The sequence below is a fragment of the Pipistrellus kuhlii genome, unplaced genomic scaffold (genome assembly GCF_014108245.1).
Source record: "Pipistrellus kuhlii isolate mPipKuh1 unplaced genomic scaffold, mPipKuh1.p scaffold_m20_p_8, whole genome shotgun sequence".
NCBI classification, from domain to species: Eukaryota; Metazoa; Chordata; class Mammalia; order Chiroptera; family Vespertilionidae; genus Pipistrellus; species Pipistrellus kuhlii.
The window spans coordinates 59,794,683-59,817,270 of record NW_023425584.1 but is presented as its reverse complement, the minus strand read 5'-3'; the positions used below and the strand labels follow the sequence as shown (position 1 = coordinate 59,817,270).

Genomic DNA, 22,588 nt, shown 5'->3' with positions numbered 1-22,588 from the left:
TCATGGTAGTCAATAATAAAAAAAATGGACATCTATTAAGCCATATGTGCCATATAATTTACATTAATTAACTTCACTCAATTCTGACAACTTAGATGTGATAATGGTAACCCAATGAATGTGATAATGTAGAAGAAAATGATCAGGAAGCTGAAATATATATTAATGTGAAATCTATGACACATTTATGATGTCATAGCCATAAAAGTAGCTATCCTTTTTTTCTATTTTTCCTTTTACTTCCTGGAATTTGCAAATATCTTTTTAGCTTGAACAGCGAATTTGATACAATAAGCACTTAGCAATCTATTCTGGTAGGCACTGTGTTTGGTACTATGGGGGACACACAGATAAGGCCCTAAATTCCATGTTGATAATACATGTTGCTGGTAATAGTGTCAATTTCATGAAGTAGTCTCCTAGTTCAGGCTATATAAAAATGTTGTTTATTTGTCTGTAGCACTGATGTGACCTTAGAAAGGAATCCATGACATTTTTCTTACCTTGCACATTCACTGTACCGAGATTAATTCTCAGACTGACTATCTTTCTGAGTGACTATCTCAACGCCTATGTTCCATAACTGCTGGGCTTTCTAATATTCTAATACTAAATACAAAGCATTTGACTAAATCCTTAAATGCTATGAATTCTGTTTTTATTTTATAGATGTCTACAGCTATTTCTTAAGTGAAAGATAATCTCTGGATAATAATAGGTGATTGTAGGATCTGAGAGGTAAAACGTGTGTGTAAGAGATTGATATATAATTTTCCCCTTGAGAAAATTCTCTGGGGCCACAGGAGAGCATGAAATGGGTATGAGGCTTTTGGAGGGCGGCCCACTTCATCAGCTCTATCAAATCAATTCAGTCACATGCTCAGAGTGTGGCAACTTACTTGATTTCTCTGAGTCTCAGTATTTTTATCTGCAAAATGGGACTAATAACTACCCTGATGAGTTGTTGTAAAGATGGAAATAACATTTGTAAAGATCCAGCAGAGAGAATAAAATAGGTGCTTAATAAATAGTAACTGCTTTTCTCATCCATTATTGCATTATACATTGGCTAAAGAAGCATTTCAACTCCAAGAGTGTTCACTTGGTCTGTGATAAACTATCTGACCAGTTCAAGTATGAATCCAATTAGTACAGGGATATGCAGAGATCTAATAAGTTAAAGCTGATTGGACTTTTTCTACAAATTACCTTCCTACACAGCTGTTTTCCAAATATAAGCTGTAAGACTCTGGGTTAAAGAACAAAAAGAGCCTTTATCACCTTTATGGCTTTAGTTTGGAAAAGAATCTATAGTAATAATAGAGAGATATGCACATTATCTGTTACACTGTCACATCACGAACAGATCAGCAGACTGTGGCCCCACCCTCTGCTCAGGCAGCTCCAAGGGCCGGGGTAGGATAGGATACAATAGGAGGAGACAAGACAGGAGAGGGGAGGAAGGCAGGTCTGCATGCAGACAGGCAGAGAGAAGAAACAGAAATACAGAAAGTGAATAAGAAAAAGACGCAGGAATGGAAAAGGGAAGGAAACATGGCGCTGCACGCAGGAGGTGGTGACTGCATGGGAGAGTGGGAGAGCAAGGGGGAGTAGGTGTGCCTGGCGAAGGGTGCAGCGGGGCCCCACTCCCCAATCCAGACGCAGAAGGAAGGCAGAGCTGTTGGCAGGGAGGCGCCCATGAGCCCGGGACAGAATGGTGGACAGTCGGAGGCCTTCTGGGTGCAGGCGCTCCTGCTTGGCAGCAGCAGCAGCGCCCAGGCTACTAGGGCCTCAGCCACCCAGGCAGGGAATGGGAGCAGGACAGTGGAGGGGAGGTCAGGCAAGCGGGGGAGCGGTGAACACCTGGCTGGGGCTGAGCCCTGGGCTGGGGGTTAACGCCCCCCTGAATGGAGCTTTAAGAAGGAAGGAAGGGAGGGAAGAACCGTATAAAGGAGTCAGTAGAGAGCAGAGTTAGAAAAGGAAGAGGGTGTGTGTGTGAACTGTAGGAGCTTTAATTAAAATGAAGGATAGTCGTGTACTGGGGACAGATTTTAAAAGTAAGTGAAAAGAACAAAGATAAATGATGGTGAATAATTAGGCAGGTGGATAGATAGATATTAAAACAGTTGAAGTAAGTAGCGAAGTATATATGAGAAAGATAGGATGGGAGAGAAAGAGGGAGAGAAGAAAAGTTTTAAAGAGGAGCTGGTAGAGCTTAAAAGAAGAATGGGAAGAAGGAAGAAATGGGGCAGGGAGCAAAGCAGGTCCGAGGGAGGAAGGAAAAAAAAATTAAGGTGGGAAGGAAGGAAAAGGGAAGGGAGGGAAGGGGTAAAGATAAAGGAAAGGAGGAATGTGGGGAAGGAAGGAGGGTAGGAGAAAGATGGCAAGAAGGATGATGGAACAGAAGTAGGAAATAAGGAAGAAAGAAAAGTTTATAAATGATGAGTCAGTAGGAAAAAGTGTTCCATAAAGGAGAGAGAAAAATTGTGTGAGAGGAAGAAGCCAGCAAGGAAGTCAAATGCAATTGTATGTGAAGGGGATAAGATTTAAAGAGTTAATAGGCGTGACCAGGCCAGCAGGGGAGGGCAGTTAGGGGTGACTAGCCTGCAGGGTAGGGCAGTTAGGGGTACCAGGCCAGTGGGTTTGGGGGGGGGGTAGTTAGGGGGATCACACAGGCAGGCAGAGTGGTTAGGGCAGGCAGGCAGGTGAGGGGTTAGGAGCCAGAGGTCCTGGATTGCAGGAGGGATGTCCAACTTCCAGTTTAGGCCTGATCACATAGGATGTCAACTGACAGTTGGACATCCCCTGAGGACTCCCGGATTGGAAAGGGTGCAGGTCAGCTGAGGGACTCCCCCCCTCTCCCCCTCAACCCCGTGCAGAATTTCTATAACTAATGTTTAAGTATATCACTACCATGGAATAGATATCTTTTTGGTATCACTGAAACAATAAAGCAACATGAAATTTAAAAAGACAAATTTCAGAGGTCTGCTCATAACAAAGTGCCTGTGATTGTCACATAAGCCTAGAATAGGTAAAGTTCATTCATATTAAAACAAAAGGCAGAATTCTTAAAATGTTTCAATAATTAGCATTCTACTTAACTACTCCTCAGTTGACCAAATTACTGAATTACTCCTCAGTTGACCAAAACTCTAGCTTACAAAGTGCAAATGAAACTGCTTTGAGCTAAAGATCAATTTAGAAGAAATAATACTTCCCAGCAACCGTTCATTTAAAAACATGAATCTAGATGTACAATCATATATAAATTCAATTATTTCCATAATTATTGTTTCTAGATGGTTTCCTTTTTCCTATTGGGAACAAACATACTTAAATAACATAAACGGCACAGTGAAAGCGATCACTGATCACCTGACTGTCAGAATCCTCAAGACATGATAAAGGGTATTTTAAAAGGAAGAGCATTCTGATGATTAGAGCTTTTCATTTGAGGCAGTTTATCTGTAGTTCAAAAACCACTTTCAATGTTTTCACTGGTTAAGCCCCAAAGCATACTTTTTATGACCAGCAGAAGCAGCTGGCATTTAATTTAAAATAAACTATTCTAACTATAAATAACTGGATACATAATTTTAAACCTATCGCTAACATTACTGAATTAATAACTAAATACTGTAAGAAGTAGAATTATCAAATCACTTTTGAGAACACAGTTCTGCTTGGAGGACTCCATGGAGGAAGTGCCTCCTTTTCAAGAAAGGAGTGACGTTTCTTTACTTTTCGTTCCATTCTTTCCTGCCTTTCTTTCTTTTCCTAAAGAGAAAAGAGAAAACTATAAATTTATATATATGTATAAACAGAACAAAATAATCCATTATATTTAAATTTCATTTCCCAGTTTAATTGGTTATAAAGAAATAGCAACTAGGGAATATTGCTAATTTATAAGTATACAGTCTACCAATAGGTATTAATGCATCAATTAATTTTTTAAATATTAAAAGTGATATTTAAAAAGAATTATGTAAGCCAGGGAAAAAACCCTGTAATTCCATAACCCAAAGACAATGATTGATTTTAAGTTAGTTCTCAGAAATGAAATTATTGGTTACAAAGGCTGAACAGGCCACGGCAGCAAGGAATACTTCAGACCTTTTACAAACAGTTGAAAATTGAGCCTCATGTTTCTTTGCTTATTTTTAAGCTTGAGCCCTTTTGTAAGTTTTTTTCTCAATTATTTGGGTCATCTTAACTGTATGGGTATCAGCATTTTTAATTTTTAGCAAGTTACATCTCTCTATATATAAAATCCTAAACCACGGGTCAACTGTTCGACTGGTTGCTATAACTTGCACTGACCACCAGGGGGCAATGCTCAATTCAGCGGGAGCGCCACTCAGTTGACTGACAGGACTGGATGCCAAGCTCACAGCTGGCAGCAGTGGCAGGCACAGTGGGGTTGGGATGAGCAGGAGTGACTCAGCGCCCAGCCCAGGCTCAGGCTCCTCGCTTGCCACACTACTACATCCCTCAGGGGATGTGAGACTGCCGGTTTCCCTGGCCTGCAGGTATCAGGCCGAAACCAGCAGTCTGACATCCTCTGAGGGGTTCTGGATTGCTAGGACACAGGCCAGGCTGAGGGACCCCACCAGTGCACGAATCCGTGCACCAGGCCTCTAGTTATCATATAATAAATATTAGCTTTGCAGCAAACATTTTATTTACATTACGTTTAGTCCTTGATTTTTTACAAAAAAATAAGATAAATATTTCAGGCACACACAACAGTTTAAAGAGTGATGTGATCAAAACCTGTGTAGCCTTATGAAATAAAACATGCAGCCAGGGGAAGGAAGGCCCATTCTTGCATGAATCTTCGTGCTTTGGGCATCTGGTATAGAATAAATGCATTAGCAAACAAAACCTACCAGCCATTTTTCATATTCATCAATAGCTTGTTTATCTTTATCTCTTTTCTCAGCTCTTTTCAGTTCTTCTTTCCTTTTCTCACTGATTTTCTCTTTTCCCTTTTCTTTGAAAAAAGCTTCCTTTTTTTCATTCCTATGTAGGATAGTATAAAACACTGGAAAGTTAAAGGAGAACATATAATAAAGATTTCCTAATATATCTTGGAAATAATGAGATTGAAATGCACTAGTAAATTTCAAGTAAATAATTTTTAGAAATCCTAGAGTGCTCTCAATTCAAATAGGTCAGAATATTATTTTGGATTACCATTTTTCCACAGCAGTTTGGTTGTCTTTCTTTTTCTCAGCAATAGTTTCCTCCTCCTTCTGTTTCTTTGCTCTTTCATATTCTTTTTCCTTTTTATTTTTCTCTTTAAGATATTCCATCTTTTTTTCCTTCCATCTTTCAAAAGCCTGAAAAAGTCCAGAATGAATTTCTGATTTATTAAAAATCAGTAAAAACACAGTCAATCACTAATTTAGATTTCAAATATTTAAAATAAATTAATATATTCAAAGCTGTCTAGTACATGTTGTGCTTCTTTTCTCACAGCACTTTCTTCTTCAGTTTTTTTCTTGTTTTTGTCCTCAAGCCTTTTTTTTGCAGCTATTTTCTTAGCTTCCTTTTCCTTCATAGCCTTCCAGGCCTCAAATGATGCTAAGGCTTCTTCTCTCTTAGCAGCTCTTTTCTATTTTGGAGAAAAAGTGGATAGTTATATATGCATGTACAAATAGCTAGACAAATATAAATACACCCCCAATTATATTTAGCTTTACTTTCCTAGATATGCATCATATATAGAAATTATGTTTCAGAGCAGATAATTTATTTAGAATGGTTTATACAAATTAATTTATGAAAAATATATTCTGAATTATTTGTATTTTAAAATGTCCTTTACAAAAATACATTTTATCAGCTATTGATCTATTACTATTCATGGGAAGGAAAACAACTTTTTGTTCAAAGTGTACATCTGTAATAGGCTCAGTAGTACTGTAAAATGTTCATAATAAAATACTTAAGTAAAAGAAAAATAGCAAAGTGCTAGGCTTATAAAGAAAGTCTGAGTAAGGAAATTTGGCCACAACACACAGTAAGCTGCAGATTTTGCTTTGAGCAGAGTTTTGTTTGACATCAAAGCATAAAATTCTTACTACATAAACATATTCCAATGGTGAACATGTGGCAGACTGGAAAATATGTAGGTGAATGTTGATAGCAAGTATGTTATATTACTTTACTTACTTCCATCTAATCCCAAAATATCCCATGCCTGCCTTAATATTGGTTAACATTAAGTGACATAAAGCTTTATTATGTAGAGAACATAATTTAGTAGTAAAAGGACTACCTAACTCACTGAGTTGTGAAGATTGAATGAGAAGCGTCTGGCACTGACCACAGCAGTAAGATGCTGCAAACGTGGTGACAGGTGTACAGACATGCCCCATTCAAAAGGCTGCTCCACACAGTACTGTGTTTGGGAAATTTCTAAACCTACTTAAGTACTATACAGCATAATGAAATGTTTTTGTTATTGCTGGTTTTTTTTCAGGACTTTTATTTTAGAAGGTGGGAAAGAATTCAGCATGTTGTAGGCTATCAAGTAGGACTTAGAGGCAGAGCATGAAGCACAGGAGAGAATTAAACAAGAGTTCAGCTCCAGTCAATGGGAAGGATATGGATCAAGAGCTCAGGTAGGGCCTGCTCTTAAAGATACGTATGAAATCCAAGTTAGAAAAAGGAAGACTGAAGGTTAATGTTGATGACCCTTTATATTCTTGGCTAAATTGTAAGATTGAAATCAATTTTTAAGAGTGAAGTAGGTAGGTAGTCACAAGCAATAACTAAGTTCATAATCAGTAGTGCCAAAGCTATTCCACACACATAAAAAATAAAAATCTGTGTACCTGCTTTTCATGTAAAACAACTATATTTATATCAAGCTAAAAATGTATACAGCTCCAGAGAAAATCAGAAATCACTTCTTTTATATACAAGTTACTCTGCCATTTAAAAAACAGATGATTTAAAAATACTTAATATTGAGATATTTTACTGACTTAAAAATCTAGAATATTTTTTATTATGTTTCACAATACCTGCTCATTTTCGATCTTTGAATTTTCACTTTCAATCCTTTTAATTCTGTGCTTTTCATGTATTTTTAAATTTTTCTTCTCTAACCATTCCTATGAAAACAAAAATAAAGCTATGATATTCAAAGTTTCCCAAATGAATTTGAGTTCTTATATATTTCTGAATATTAAAAACTATAGAAATCAAAATAGATTTTATGAATTCTATATAAACCAGTATCATTTTTCTTTTTCCAATAATATTCTAATATATAAACATTGCTCAGGTTTTATAAAATAAATATTTCCCAATAAGTTAAGTATTAAATCATCATTTCTGACAGGGTAATTTTATTCCTTGATAAACAGGTAACCTTATGTGATTATTCTTTTTTTAATATATATTTTATTGATTTTTTACAGAGAGGAAGAGAGAGGGAGAGTTAGAAACAGTGATGAGAAAGAAACATCAATCTGCTGCCTCCTGCACATGCCCTACTGGGGATGTGTCCGCAACCAAGATACATGCCCTTGACAGAGTGGAACCTGTGACCCTTGAGTCCGCAGGCTGATATTCTATCTACTGAGCCAAACCGGTTAAGGCTGTGGTTAGTTCTTATAATTATTATTATTGTTGTTATTACTTTTTACCTGATAAACAGCTGCTCTTATGTTATCTGCTTTGTTAGGTTCTTTGTTCTGTTTGTGTGAGGACTTTTGATCCAAGACTTTCAAAGTCCCTAAGTAGTGAGAAGAGGTGGTTTTCAATGGAGTTCTTATAGAACTAGAATTCTTTAAAAATTCAGAGGTCATTAATCTGAAAAATAAATAATAAATAAATAAATAAATAAAGATAAAATATTAAAATTGCACTTCATTGAAAAAGATATGTTAGAATTTGCAAACTATATTCAAACAATAAATTATAATTGATTTGAATATCATGTATGGTCTTTTCTTATTATACAAAGAGACCTATTCAACATATTTAAAATTTTATAACTCCAGTTATATAGCTTCAAAGTGACTGCTCTTTTTGGTATTTGCAATGCGAACATTTTTAACAATGTTCTGTATCACAAATACATTGAAAAAAACCCACAATATTAATAAAGTAGGTTTTAACAGTTTCTTATTTTATTATGTAAACTATTCTAAATATAAAGTTAGAATGGTAACCTCTATTTCAGGGGTTGGTGGGAAAATCTGGCCCATTTTCTATTTTGGTAAAAAAAAAAAAAAAGTGATCATCTGTTTTGGTAAAGAAGCTGACCAAGTCACAGCTACATTCACTCATTTACATCTCGTCTGTGGCTGCTTCCTGGCCTCTGTAGCAGAACTGGGGAGGTACAACCCAGGCTGGATGGTCCACAAAGCACAACATATGTACCACGTGGCAACAACAGCATGCTGACCCCTATTCTAGTTGATTAACTATCATTTGATTAATGATAAAAGATGCCGAAGGTTTGATTAACATTTATGAGTTAGTGTTCATTATCACCATCATCAAAGTTTAACAACTTAGTCCATAGAACCTCAAATTTAAGTATAATTTTTCATGTTTTAGAAAAAAAACAACAACAGAGAAATATAATGCTGGACCTCAGCTTTATTACCACTTTATATCTACTGTCTCAGGAAAATCAGGAGAAACTCTATCCCAGAAGGAAGGTAGAGTATGGAGAATCCTAACCAACTAGGGGTTTCTATCATGAAGAAAGTACTCCCTTTATCTCCTAAGATGAAAATTAAGAGAAAATCAAGTAACAACAAGTGCAATTTACTTTACAGACGTTCAATTAAAACTAGCTTTGTGTAATGTAAACCCAGAAATAAGAGATGATGAGAACTTGATTACCTGCCAGAGGCACTGGATGCTCTATTATTTGCTGACTGTTTACTCTTCTTATTTCCATCTTCAGGTGTTTTCTATTAAACAGAAAAGGCTACAGTTGGATTACTTCCCATAGCTAGCACAGTGAGGCTCAGAAGTCAAACTGTCAGTAGTAAACAAATGTTTCTTAAATTTCCACAGGGTGTCAAGTACTCACTGAAAACAAAGGATGTTACATTTCAGAGAGAGCTGACTATCTATATAAAAGGCTGTTACTGACCATACGTCTGTCCAACCATCTAACCGTCCAGTACATGACACTCACTGCCAATTTAAAAATAAATGTTGACTCGCACATGTGTGATAACATATACCCAACTTCTCATTATTGATGAATACACCATGCATCCAGTCATGCTATAAATGCACAGACAGATTACTAAGAGAAATTATGAATTTGAATGTGGCATTTGGTGGGAAAGTTCTCCTTCTCGGAGGGGATTTTTGACAATGCTTCAGTGTTGTGCTGCATGCTATGCGATCGGCCATAGTACAAATGAGTTTGAAGTACTGCAGTGTCTGAGGATGTTTCTGACAGTTGTCTCTGAAAACAAATATGAGATCAGAGGATTCTGCTTACAGCGAATGGTTTGTAAAACCGGGAGATGGCGAACTTGATGGCAGTTTTTATTTAGGAATGGATGTTATTTTCCCCTGTGAAATGATTTGTATTGGATCTATTATTGAAGCTACCTTTGAAAATAATATATCTTAATATTATTTATATTAAAATATTATTTATATTAAAAATATACCTAAATATACGGTTCTATGTCCTAAAAACGAGCATGTTCATAAATTAAATAAAAAAATTTTGAATATACTTGGAGATTTTCACACCTATTTGAGTGATGATTCCATTGATTCAATGGCTGATGCCAAAAAGGAAAATTTTCCCATGGAATTTCTTAATGCCATGTCATAAACTAAAATTGAAAGTAGGTGCACTCATCATACTACTGAGAAATCTTAATAGTAAGTGGGGTCTTTGTAATAGTACTAGATTTATTATCTCAAGATTGCAACCTAACATAATTGAGGCTGCAGTATTAACAGGATCTGTGGAAGGAGAGGTTGTTCTGATTCCTAGAATTGATTTGTCCCCGTCTGACACTGGCCTCCCATTTAAATTAATTTAAAGACAGTATTCCATGATGCCAGCATTTGCGATGACCATTAATAAATCACAAGGACAAACTCTTGACAGAGTAGGAATATTCCTACCTGAACCCATTTTTGGACATGGTCAGTTATGTTTTGCTTTCTCTTAAGTTCGAAGAGCATGTGACATTAAAGTTGTAAATACTTCATCACAAGGGAAATTAGTCAAGCACTCTGAAAGTGTTTTTACTCTTAATGTGGAATACAAAGAGATATTAGAATAAGTTTAATCAATTTCTCATTCATTATTTATTCCAATGTTGTTTTTATATCATGTTTTTGTTGTTTTTATATCATGATTTGTTATTTTTATATCATTTCATGTTGTTATTGTTTATTAATCAATTTATATATGATTTTCATATATATTTTACTTATTTTCTTTCATCTCTGACACTTCTATTATAAAGGGCAAATATTTTGTATTTTAATTTTAATATATTATATATACTATTTTGGCATGTAATTCTTGCAGTAATGTAATTACTGCACGAATCTTCTAATTAATTTCCTTCCAATGTGCACAAATCTGTGCACTGGGCCACTAGTAAAAAGATAAACAAAGATGACTCATGAAAAGAGTCCAGTGACAGTGACTGGAGCTGAGGAAAGGGAGGGCCTCTCTGAGGGCTAGACATCAGAGCTAAGAAAAATGAACAGTAGAAAGGAGCCACCTGAAAGTCTGTAGGAAGAAGGGTCAGAAGTGCCAAGAGCCTGGGAAGGGAAAGAGTTTGGTAATTTTGAGAAACAGAGAAAGATGAATACTGCTGAAGCCCAGTGAACATTGGGGAGGGAGGAGGAATATGTGGACCATGTGTGTTACAAAAAGAATCCTGGGAAATCCTAGGGAATAGTGAGTTTGCACGTATTCTCAAAATGAGAATCCAACAAAGAGACCTTAGCAGGAGAGTAATTTGATTCCCAAATAAGAAAGATCACTCAGTAGCAAGTAAGAATAAAGCTAAGGATAGATTCAGTTAAAAGAAATATGATCTTGTCATATGTAAATTAACTATTTTCATTTAGAATTACTTCTGTTAGACATTTCTAAGATTCTATCTATAAATTCCAGAATACCATTCTTCCTTTTTAGAAATAACTTCTCTACTCTACACAGACAGATGAGTTGCTAGCATTACAGATATAAACATATCCCTAATCTGGCATTTGTCTTTATTCCTAAGGGAAGTGGTTAAGGACAATATATCTGAAACAAGGCTTAATGAACCTTCTCTATACATTTTAATTAAAAGCTAATAGTCTGAATTATAATAAAGTCCTATTCAAGCACAAGTTTTCAGCTAGCACTGTAATCTTTCCCAATAACAAATATACATAGCCATCAGTCAGTCAACTGCAGCTATAAGTGATAAAGACTAAATTCAGGAGAAATGCAGACTAAAATTGCTATGCCATAAATTTTAAAAGTACCACACTCTGGTGCAATGTAGCATAGGGACAAATAATCCTACACACCACAGATTTGGCTCTAAATATTACAATAAAATGTTTCTGATAATGACCCTGTCCATCCATTTTAACATGCATGGATATTGGTAAACACTTCTTCTTAAAGATTTTCATTAAAAATTGATAAAATGTTTAAAGATGATATTAAAACCTTGGCAATTGTTCCAGGTGGCTGCATTTTTAAATGAAGACCTATAGAAACCTATCCACTTATGTGTATGTATTTCTGATATATATAAAAGTATATTATCATATACTTCTGATAATTTTAATGAAAAATAAGTTTTATTATATTCACTATTATATTTAACTTCCGTGAAGTTAAAATTCTATTGAATTAAGAACCACTTGATAAAACCATAATCAAAGATGAATTTTCCACAGATAATTCAGAAGTATCAAACATGGAAAACAAAATAAAGTTGTATTTTGAGCTTTAAGATATAAAAGGTATAATTTTATTTGAATACCTTTGCAGATTCAATTGCACTGGAAGATCTTAAATTCTGCTGAGATAGTGGTGGGTCAACTGTTAAGTCCTCACTCATTACCAACTTAGCTTTCTCCTTGTTTTCTTCAAGGTCATCAGAAGTCACTTGCCCTTTTTTGGATTTCTCAAGTGCAGAAGTAACAAAGTCTATCAAAAGTGAATTATCTTCATTTTTGTCTGATTTCAAGGAATGATGATTTTCGGTGAATTCTTCATTCTGATCTATTTTGAGACAGAGTAATAGCACTAAAACTCCATTGTGAATTAATAAGGTAGATAAGAGATTCATTTGCTTCCCACTAAAGGTTATTAATTCCTTTTTCTTGCAAAATAAAATATGCAGAAATCTATCATACTCAACTTGAATAAACTTTTTTCCAGTGAACTACAAAAGAGAAAATTGTTACTCAACCAAGTAAAACATCTGACGTTCCAAACGCTTAGAAAATTAGTGAACAGTATGGAATAACTACCTTATACCAAAGACACACCAAAAGTGCTAGTTGATCTATAAACCAAGTAAGTCAGATGGCAATATCAATTGTCTTTAAAAGCCTGTTTCTTGTAAAAAGAGGCACTGCAAGTAAGAGGCACACATACCTACCTTATGCTACTTCCGTTCTTAGTAGAGCAGATGTAAAATTGTGTAAGTGCAGGGAGAACCAAGAATGCATGTCACTCTAGTATAGTCCACCACACAGAGAAAAGCCACCCTAGTCTAAAGAGTTTTATTCCCACTAAGATGCAGTGTTGCCTCGGATACCAAGGGGGCACTAAAGGCAATTTATTTTTGCGTTATTATTATATTATAAACAATAATTTGATATAATCACCTTTTATAGATGTTTTTTCCCCAGATACTGGTGAAAGGAAATCTCCAAAACTTTCTTTAAGGGATGATGATGATAAACTTGTTAACCATGGATCCTGCTTAAAATAAAAGATAATAAAAAAGTACTTATTATGTTAGGTCAGTTCTCAAGATTTATGGAGGACAATTGCATTATTAAAACTATTTCATAAGTCTGACACCTGGATTTTTAGGAGTTTGCTGATGCAACACCAAAAGCTTGTTAAAATAGTGGAGGTTCAGATGTTTTACTTTCAAGCTTCCATGTCTTGATCATTAAAAGGGATCACTACAGCCTTAGCCGATTTGGCTCAGCAGATGGAGCATCAGCCTGTGGACCAGAGAGTTCCCGGTTCGATTCCGGTCAAGGGCACATACTTTGATTGGGAGCTCCTCCCCAGCCCAGCCCTGGTCAGGGCTTATGCAGGAGGCAACCAGTTAATGTGTTTCTCTCACATCGATGTTTCTCTCTCTGTCTTTCCCTCTCTTTCCCACTCTCCCTAAAAGTCAATGAAAAAATATCCTTGGGTGAGGATTAACAAAAAAACAAAAATACACACACACACACAAAAAGGGGTCACTCCAGAGCTATTCTAGTTCTTTAACAAATACCTCTACATTTGTTTTTAGCAATTTTTAAAATTTCTGCTACTCTAAAATCAAATCTCATATGTATTTAAGGTAAAGATTTGATATCTATTTCTCTAATTCTCCATTCTAAGCATAAAGATAAAAATCCTTACTTTGAAACAAATATTAGTAGGTGTCCAAATGAAAGCAATTATAAAACCAAGTACATAGCTACTTACAAATATATAAGATTTTATGCACCTCAGTTTTCTTCAAAATTCTAAAAATTACACTAAATGAAATCATTATATTTGTGTGTCTAAAATAAACATTTCTTTATAGAACAGGAACCCAATCTATAGAGCAACTACTAAAATATAATGCAAATAGGTACAGGCAAAAAAGCAACAGGAATTACAAGGGAAAACAAAAAATATGTGACTGACGCTTATAAAAAGTCAGTAAAGAAGTTATAGAGGAACAGTAAGAACAATATCAATTAAAACAACAACAACAACAGTAAAATAAATACAAAGCAAACAGTAACAAATTAGCTCTATATGTACTTAAGATTAAAATGGACTGAAATAAAATAAAATCTTTAAAAAAAAGTAAATAGACTAAATATTTATGAATGCTCTAATGGACTCATATATGGACTACCACTAAAGGAGATTGTCAAACTTTATAAAAACATGACATTCAACTATTATTACAAAAGAGTCACTTAAAGAAAGAGGCACAAATAGTTTGAAAGAAAAATGATAGAAAAAAATTTACCATGCAAACAATCATCATAAGAAAGTTGACACATCACACAAAACAAACTGCAAGATAAGGAATATCACCAGATAGAAACATTTCATAATGCGAAATAGGGTCAAGACATAGTGTATGATATGTCTAATAACAGAGTCATAAAATACTGGCAAGCTGAAAGGAAGTACAGACAAATTTGCAAGCATAACGGGAGATTTTAACACCTTTAGGCGGTACTAGGAGAATCAACTAGATAAAAGTCAGTGAGAATGGAGAAGATGTGAATGATACTGCCAGGCACCTTGAGCAAAATAAAATTATAGACAATTATATCTAACATCTGCAGAACACATATTATTTTGAAAAAGCAAATGGAACTTTCTCAAGATACACTTAGGCTGGGCCATAATAATAACTTAACAATTTTTTAAAATTTGAAATTATATAAAATATATTCTTTGATCACAATAAAATTACAATAAAATCATTTGTATTGATTTATAATTTATCTAGAGAAGGTCCAAATATTTGGAAATAAAATAATTAGGCACAAAATAACTAATTGGTCAGAAAAAGTTGTCATAAGAGAAATTAGAAAATAGACAAAGAAATTAAAATAAATGGCATAAAAAAATTGGGTACTGCTAAAGCAGCACAGAGGGAAATTTATAGCTTTTAATGGTTTTATTAAGAAGGATGCAAAAGGCTTTTTAAATCAGTGAACACATTTTAAAGGTAAGCAAGTTAAACCCAAAGAAAAATAATAGAGTGAAGATCAGTGAAATTGAAACAAACTATAGAAAAAATTAACAAAGCCAAAGTTGGTTCTTTGAAAAGTTTAATAAAACTGAGCAATGCCTATCAAGATTTAACAAGAAAAATAGAAATTATAAGTTCTATCCTATATAATAAAAGGTTAATATGCAAATTATCCCCTCAACCGGGATTTCAATCGGCCTGCACCCTCCCATGTCCCCTCCCTCTGGTCAGCTCGGCACAATAGATTGGCACTGATCAGGTGGGCCGGCCAGACCCCATCCTTGCACGAATTCGTGCACTGGGACTTTAGTATTAGAAATAAAAGATAGAATGCCAGGATAACACAAATTTCTTAATGGAATTTAGCCAGGCACCATGTAGTTCCATTTCCCTGATCTGCTAAAGCACATTAGGGAGGAGGAATGTTCTTCCATACTCATCCCCTCTGAAATGTGAGGTGGAAGTTTGCTAATGTTAGTGAAGTGTAAAGACGGGAGCCACATGTTCTCCCCTAAAGATGATACATAGTAAACTTCCTGATGAAATCCTGAAAGATCACAATTACTTCCATTTTTTAATGGCCCTGAAAATATAGGACAGTGCCATCAACATTCAATAACTAAAACCAAACATTCAATAACTAAAACCAAATGAAAACACTGACACTGGCTACAATGTCCTTAGTCGGCATGGATAACAAAGGGTCACATAGCAAATCTTATAAACTCAGGGGAGGTGGGCCAAAAGAAACTGCATAGGGTGGTCTGAACATAAATTCCTAACTAAAAGCAGTCACATCCTAAGCCTAGGGCTTCCTTGACAAAGGTCAACCTTTACCTTAGGTGAGCCTATTATCTTTTTGCATCTAAGATAACATACCTTGGAAATGTCAATTCTCAGGGCACACCCACCTCACCAAAGCAAGAGGCCACAAAACCCCTCACTGTTACTTGTTTCCTGAATACCACCTCTGTGTGTAGTAAATGTTAATTGTTAGCTGTCCCAAACCCCGTAATGTAGAAGTATGCCTCTCTCCATTTTACTTTTTATCCAGATTTCCCTGCTTTGCTTTCTCCTATTCCTGAATCATTATACTACCAATGATTTCATGTATCCCTCCTGAGGTTCCTCCTTGGATTCTAATGTATAAAATAAGCTGCAAAACTGGCATTTTCCAGAAAATGTTCTCCATTTGTTGAGATTTTGCTTTGTGGCCACTGTTGTCAGTTTGGCTCAAACAAACACATAAAAATTCTCTACAGGTTTGGCCATTTCCTACACCAATAATGCAAATTATATAATGCAAAAATACATAAATAAAATGTAATACAAAAATAAAAATATAAAGTCTTATAATTAAAGTTATGCAATATTGCATAGATTCAAAAGAGCAACATTTTTTTTTTTTTACATTCTACTTTCTTTGAAATTGGATGCACATTATAATTACTATTGTGTTATGGTTTAATTGGCAGAATTTTATTCTCTCATGGCAGTGCACAATATAATGCTGTATCTTTGCTACATCTTACAATTGATGGCGTTTCAGACTCAATGAAATACAGTATATTAAAATAAACCATAGAATTATGTCTATATCCACTGCTGAAGAAAACATGTAACATACACACATACATGCATAGAAATTTTCTCTCTCGTGATTAGATGCCAAGGCCTGGATTGGAGAACACAGCTTGGCAGTTCAGCAGGAGTACTAACCTCAGGATCAAGGTCTTCAGAGAATGTTTTTTCCTCAGCTTCTGGCTGGCTGTCATTCGGCTCTGGGAGGGATGGAGGTGCAGGATGTGCCTCTAATTCTTCCCGGAGGGCAGCTTCTTTCTCTTCTCCTAGTCCATCTTTTTCTTCCTGGAGCCTGTGCTTTTTCAACATGCTCCTTGGCCGAGGTGAAGGTGTGAAGTGGTTTTCTGCTTTAAGGCTGCTGCTGTTTTCTGCTGAAAAATACAATGTTTTAAGATGGGTGTACAAAACCCCACAATGGCTTCAACAGCACCCCCAGGTGCCACCCACGCTTCCTCCTGTGCCCATGCACCTGGCTGTCTGTCCCCGGGAGTCCAGAGGAAGCCCATGGCCCTTCTTTACACAGAGCTCCAGTGAGCAGAGAGAAGCGACAGTTCATAATCCACATTTTTAAAAATGGCTGCCATCCTGGAAGTAACTTTAGTTTTGTGAGAAGTTAGCTCCTCTACGTTACGAATTCTCATTGCATTAAAATAAATACTAAAAACAAACAACGCCGGGCCCTATACAATGATGGGACTCGTCTCTAGCAAACCTTAATTGAGTCTGGGCCCTGTACATGTGACTCACATCCCTGGACCTCATAACTAGGACTGTGATGGTCCTGTCCAAGGACTTCACAGGTTGGGAAAGGAGTGGAGTCTAAAGAAATACATTTAAGACAAAGGTGAGAGCTGTTACAGGTATGGAGGTAATGTCGGTACAGGGGCTGGGAGTGCTCGATCTCATAGGAGGAAGCAATGAAAAACATTATGATTTGAGCCCTAGCTGGTTTGGCTCAGAAGCTAGAGCCTTGGCCTGTGGACTAAAGGATCCCAGAATGGATTCTGGTCAAAGGCACATGCTTGGGTTGTGGGCTCAATTCCCAGTAGGTAGGGGGGCGTGCAGGAGGCAAAAGATGTTTCTATTCTCTCCCTCTCCCTTCCTCTCTGAAATCAATAAAAATATAGTTTTAAAAATAACTTGATGACTTGAGTTGTTCTTTGAGTTCATGAAATTTCTCAAGCAGTCATTAAAAGAGCTCAGTTATTATTTCAATTACGTCTAGGTTTAAAATAATAATCTAATGCCAGTATACTTTCAGCCTTCAAAACATGATAACAAATTTTTGTATTAATTTTTGCCTAAATTTTACCTGTTCATATATTCATTTTTCCATTGTTCTATCAATGCAGTCTTCTGACAAAATTTCAAAACTAGACTAATTAACACCTTCCTCCTTTCTGCCTATAAATGGACTTACGAATGCTGCTAGAAGAGTCTACAACCATACCAGTTGGTACCAATGTAAATGCTTTATTGTCAACTTTAGCTACATCCTAAATGCTCAATCCAGATTCCAAGAGTCATTCTAGATTGTTCTCTCTGTTCCACCAAATCCAAGCATCACTTAATAGAATTGTGGGGGTGGGGGAGGGGAGATAAGGAGTGGCTCCCTAATACACATCAAGCATGTCAAACTAATGTTATCAGTGATATCTACTCTGTAAAAAATTTAATTTACCAGTACAATATTTAAGGTTGATAGAAAGGAAAGATAATTTTATGCCAGTTAACATCAAGTACTATTTTCCCTGTAAAACAGAAAAGAAGGAAGATCATGGGACACAAAACCCTTAACTTTCCATGCCTATGTTTCTGTGTGGTGGCTAGGGGACCCCAGAGGATGGAACTTTGGCCCACTGTGCCTGGAGCTCAGTGGAATTATGGAGAAACTACAGTAATTCCAGTTCACACCAGGAATTTACTCTCGAAACATTGAGTTTCAGGGGATTTTTCTTAGGGAATAGAGAAACTATATGGAGAATCCTCTTTCTAATGACAAGTCTAGAGGCTTAACAGCAAAAACAACAAAACTCTCTTCTTTCAACTATATATTGTAAATGCAAAACAATATTCTGGCAAATGGGGGCAGGGAAATTATTTTTAAGGACTAGTTCCAGTGCTGCCATAACTTCAATCCCTGGAGTATGAGATGGATTAGAAAGGATTCCATTGCAGTTTCATCCCTAAAAACAAAAGTAAAGTCATAGACTCAGGCAAGGCTGGACCCAGGAGCTTCCGGAGGCACAGGGGTGGATGAGTGAAGGTCCTTCAGCCTTCCATCAGGCACCAGCAAAGATGCTACACTAAATATATCTCTGGAAGTCCAAATTATGGGTTTCCTCCATGGTTCTATTATTTTTATTTATGTGTGTAAAGTTGAAAAGTTAAGTCTGATTATTTCCCCCCTCTTAAATATGAAGGCATTTTGTGCCTGGTTATCTTAAAATAACTTTTTAAGAAATGCAGTTATAGTGATCTAACAAATTACCTGAAGATGTGTTTTTGAGTGAAAGAATTCTGGGTTTAGGTTTCATTTGAAGTTTCTCTTTTTCAGTTTCCTGGTCTTCATTTTGAGACTCAGATAAGAAATTTGCAACCCTGTCTTCACAGTTCCCAGGCGCCATTTCCTCGTCTCTTTTATTAGAGAGGCTTGACTCCTCTGTCATTGGGTCACTATTTGATTTCTTAGTTTTCAAAAAGGACAGTTTAGGAGAATTATTTTCTTCATCATCTGATATCTGGAAATCATTCATTGTTTTCTTCAGTGAATTTTCATCTATGGAGGTGTCAGAATAATCACCTGAGGAAACTGAAAAACAGAAGAAAAAAATGTCTTCAATAGTATATCTTAAAGTTTGGAAGGTTTCATTAATCAAAAGGTTGCCTTAAAGATTATAAATAAACTTAGGCAGTTTTTATTAGTATTTATAAAATACAAATTTCAATTTCATTAATTTATTCAAAACATACTTATCAAGTGTGAATAGTGGTGCCAAGCATTGTCCTTACCCTGAGAAAAATCATCCAAAGTTTCCTCAAAATAACAGAAGGCCATGAGATATTTAGATTATGAACTGTAAAATGTTTATATATATAAACAACTTCATTAGATTTTACTATGAGAACAATAACACAAAATGTTAACTATATGGCAATGATGAAATGAATGATTCATTTAATCATAAGCATTTTTCACTGAATCTTAATGCATAAAACACTGAATTCCAAGTTTAGAATTCTGTATTTTTAATTCTAAATGTTAATATTTTTATATAATCAAAAGAAACCAAATTAAATAATACCAGTATTGAAAACTGAGCCCCTATAACAGCCAAAAAAAATCTAATTTATAAAAAGCATTATAAAAGTGATTTTGATGTGCATGGAAGTTTAGTTCTATGGCCCCTAATTATTAATTCACTGCAGAGGCTCATAGCATTAGTTGATCTTAAAAATGAAACTTAGTTTACTGCTGACAAGCATCCTTTTACTGCAAACCTCCTGCCAGTTAATTTATATTTTCATATTCACATTCAGAAACAACCAAGGATAATCATACAACTTCTTGAAAATTAAGAGTGAATTTTTACTCGATAAAAAGTTGGAAATCTAAACCTAGTGAATTCGTAAATATAATTTTAGCATAGTAATTTTTTTGAGGCATGAACTAACTATAACTAAGGAAACAAAAAGAAGAAAAGTGGTTTCTGTTCCATATTCTCACATACCAATCTCATCACTATCAAAGTCATCTGAGTATTCAGAGCTCCTTTGTCTGGCTGAGCGAGCTGTAATTGCTTTTATTAGCTCATCCTGAAATAAAAGAATTAAAATCAATTTCCACCCAAATATGAGGTATCATATTTAGAATTTTTTAAACGAAAAGTGCTTGCTTAATGATGGCTTTCAAACTCAGGTTTTATTCATCTAATAATATTCACTGAAAGCCAACCTATGCCAGGAACCCAAGTCCCAAGACTCAATGCAGAGCATTACAGATAAGGTTCCTCTCCTCACGGAGCTTACAGCCAAATTGGAGGAGATAAGATTATCAAATAAAGTAATTGAGGAGACTCAGGCAGGATGTATTATAAACTGGCATCTTGAAAGAAACTGGTACTTTTAAAGACCTTTTGTTTCTGAAGATTGCAGTTATGGATATAATCAACACTGCAAATTTAGAGGCGGAGTTCCATGTTGACTGGACAGAGAAAACTTCCATGTTGTTATGCTACAATAAGGAAAAACCATACAACATGTATATGAAAACACCAATTTAAAGTTGCTATTCAACTCTGAAAAGCTAACTTAACTTTTAAGTAAGAACCTATCATTCAGGCTAGTTTGGTAATCTTAAACACACAGAATGGTTTGTAATACCACAGCCCAAATACAACCACCTGCAACATTTTAGAAGCGATGTAAGTCTTACTCCAGCTTTATATAGGACTCGTTCAAAATTTAGTTCAAATCAAATATTCCTAACATAGTGTTTACTTATCAAACCATTTCAAATAATTTACCTGAAAAGTAGTCCTTTTGGTGACTTTTGGACTCTTTGTATATGCCAAAGTTGTGCTAAAAACTTCACCAGACATAGTGTATGGGATTCTCTTTGTTTTCTCCTGTTACCTTTATAAAATGTTTAATAAACAACAGTAATAATTCAACTTCTGATGGTGGCTGAAATATTAAAACAACCAAATGAGACATTTTTGCATGCTCCAAAGCCAAACAAAAGCAAGAAAAGCACCATGTAAACACTGAGGTACGGTACATCTACACTGAATGCAGAGTTCTTGTAAAGATGTATCAAATCATCATAACAAGTTTGTTTTAAAAAATATATTCAAATTGAAGTTATCTTAAAGTAATTTTGCCACAATATTTTAAAGATGAACCAATAAATGAATGTAACCTTATACAATAAAAGACTAATATGTAAATTGACCAAATGGTCCAGGATGCACACAGACCACCAGGGGGCAGATGCTCAATGCAGGAGCTGCCTCCCCTGGTGGTCAGTGAGCCACAGATGGCCAGTGACGTGGTGGTGGGGAGAGCCTCTTCTGCATCTGGGACAGCACTAGGGATGTCCAATACTGCCAGCTTAGGCCCGCTCTCTGAGCCTAAGCATCAGATTGACATCCCCTGAGGGCTCCTGGACTGTGAGAAGGGACAGGCCAGGCTGAGGACCCCCTCCCTAGTTGAGGAACATCTCCCCACTAGTGCACAAATTTCGTGCACCAGGCCTGCAGTATCAGTAGATTAACAGGATAAAATGCTGCCCACTAAACGACAAATATTCTTTTTTACCTGTCTTGCATTAAAAAATTACTGCTAACAAAACAGTCATACTTGGTATTTAAAAGGCTACCAACCAAGAGGATTACCTGCATTAAAAAAAAAAAAAAAAAAAAAAAAAAAAGATAACACCACCAGAAGGAAAGAAAAAGAAAAAAAGCAAAAAAAAAAAAAAAGCTTGTATTGCTAGGGAAAGAGAAAGATCCTAAGGCTAGCCTGCAAATAGCGGCTTTATTTTTTTTCAAGCCACTGTTCCCTCTTACAAGGTGTTAATAGGGTAAGAAAAAAGGAGCCCCGCGGTGGGCTGCTGCATTCAAGTGCGTGTACAGATGGGCCCTTGAGCGTTTCCCATTCGGAGCGGAGGCCGGGCCCGGGAGCCCGCAGCCGCCGGGGAGCGCGCAGGGCGGCCAGGTGGCGCGCAGGTGCCGGCCTCCGCGCTCCGCGCCGCCCGCCGGCGCCGGACCCTCGCCCTCCGGGCTGCCTCCGCCCGTTCCTCCGCGACCCCCCGCCCCCCCCACCTCCAAGCCCCACGCCCTGTACCCGCTCCTGCCGAGGACTCTCCGGGAACCCAGGTCCCAGCGCCTGGCCTCGGGGAGGAGCCTCCTCCCAGGGCCCGGGCCTGGCGCCTCCGAGGCTGGGAACTGGAATGAGCGAGGGGGCGGGGCCAAAAACGGAGGTGGTTGGCGGTTGCTAGGAGACAGCGTCTCCGGAAGGAAGTGGCTTCCCTA

At 36.4% G+C, this 22,588-nt stretch overlaps 1 protein-coding gene across 7 annotated transcripts; it reads right to left on the bottom strand.

Moving 5' to 3' along the window:
- Nucleotides 1-2,786: 2,786 nt before the first annotated feature.
- MAP9 (microtubule associated protein 9) lies at nt 2,787-22,526 on the bottom strand. Of its 7 annotated transcripts, none has more exons than XM_045576619.1 (14): nt 22,401-22,526; nt 21,080-21,239; nt 20,285-20,369; nt 19,045-19,365; nt 16,692-16,924; nt 12,868-12,964; nt 12,015-12,256; nt 8,878-8,948; nt 7,668-7,833; nt 7,041-7,130; nt 5,465-5,623; nt 5,203-5,348; nt 4,896-5,028; nt 2,788-3,780 (listed from the first exon to the last, which is right to left on the bottom strand). In XM_045576619.1, the coding sequence occupies exons 2-14, from the start codon at nt 21,152-21,154 to the stop codon at nt 3,658-3,660; spliced, it is 1,941 nt and encodes a 646-aa protein (XP_045432575.1). In that variant the 5' UTR covers nt 21,155-21,239; nt 22,401-22,526; the 3' UTR covers nt 2,788-3,657. The 7 variants fall into 7 exon arrangements, with proteins under 7 accessions (XP_045432581.1, XP_045432575.1, XP_045432579.1 ...); XM_045576623.1 differs by having other exon boundaries at nt 16,692-16,921; XM_045576622.1 differs by having other exon boundaries at nt 12,868-12,961; nt 22,401-22,525.
- Between the last annotated feature and the right edge of the window lie 62 nt (nt 22,527-22,588).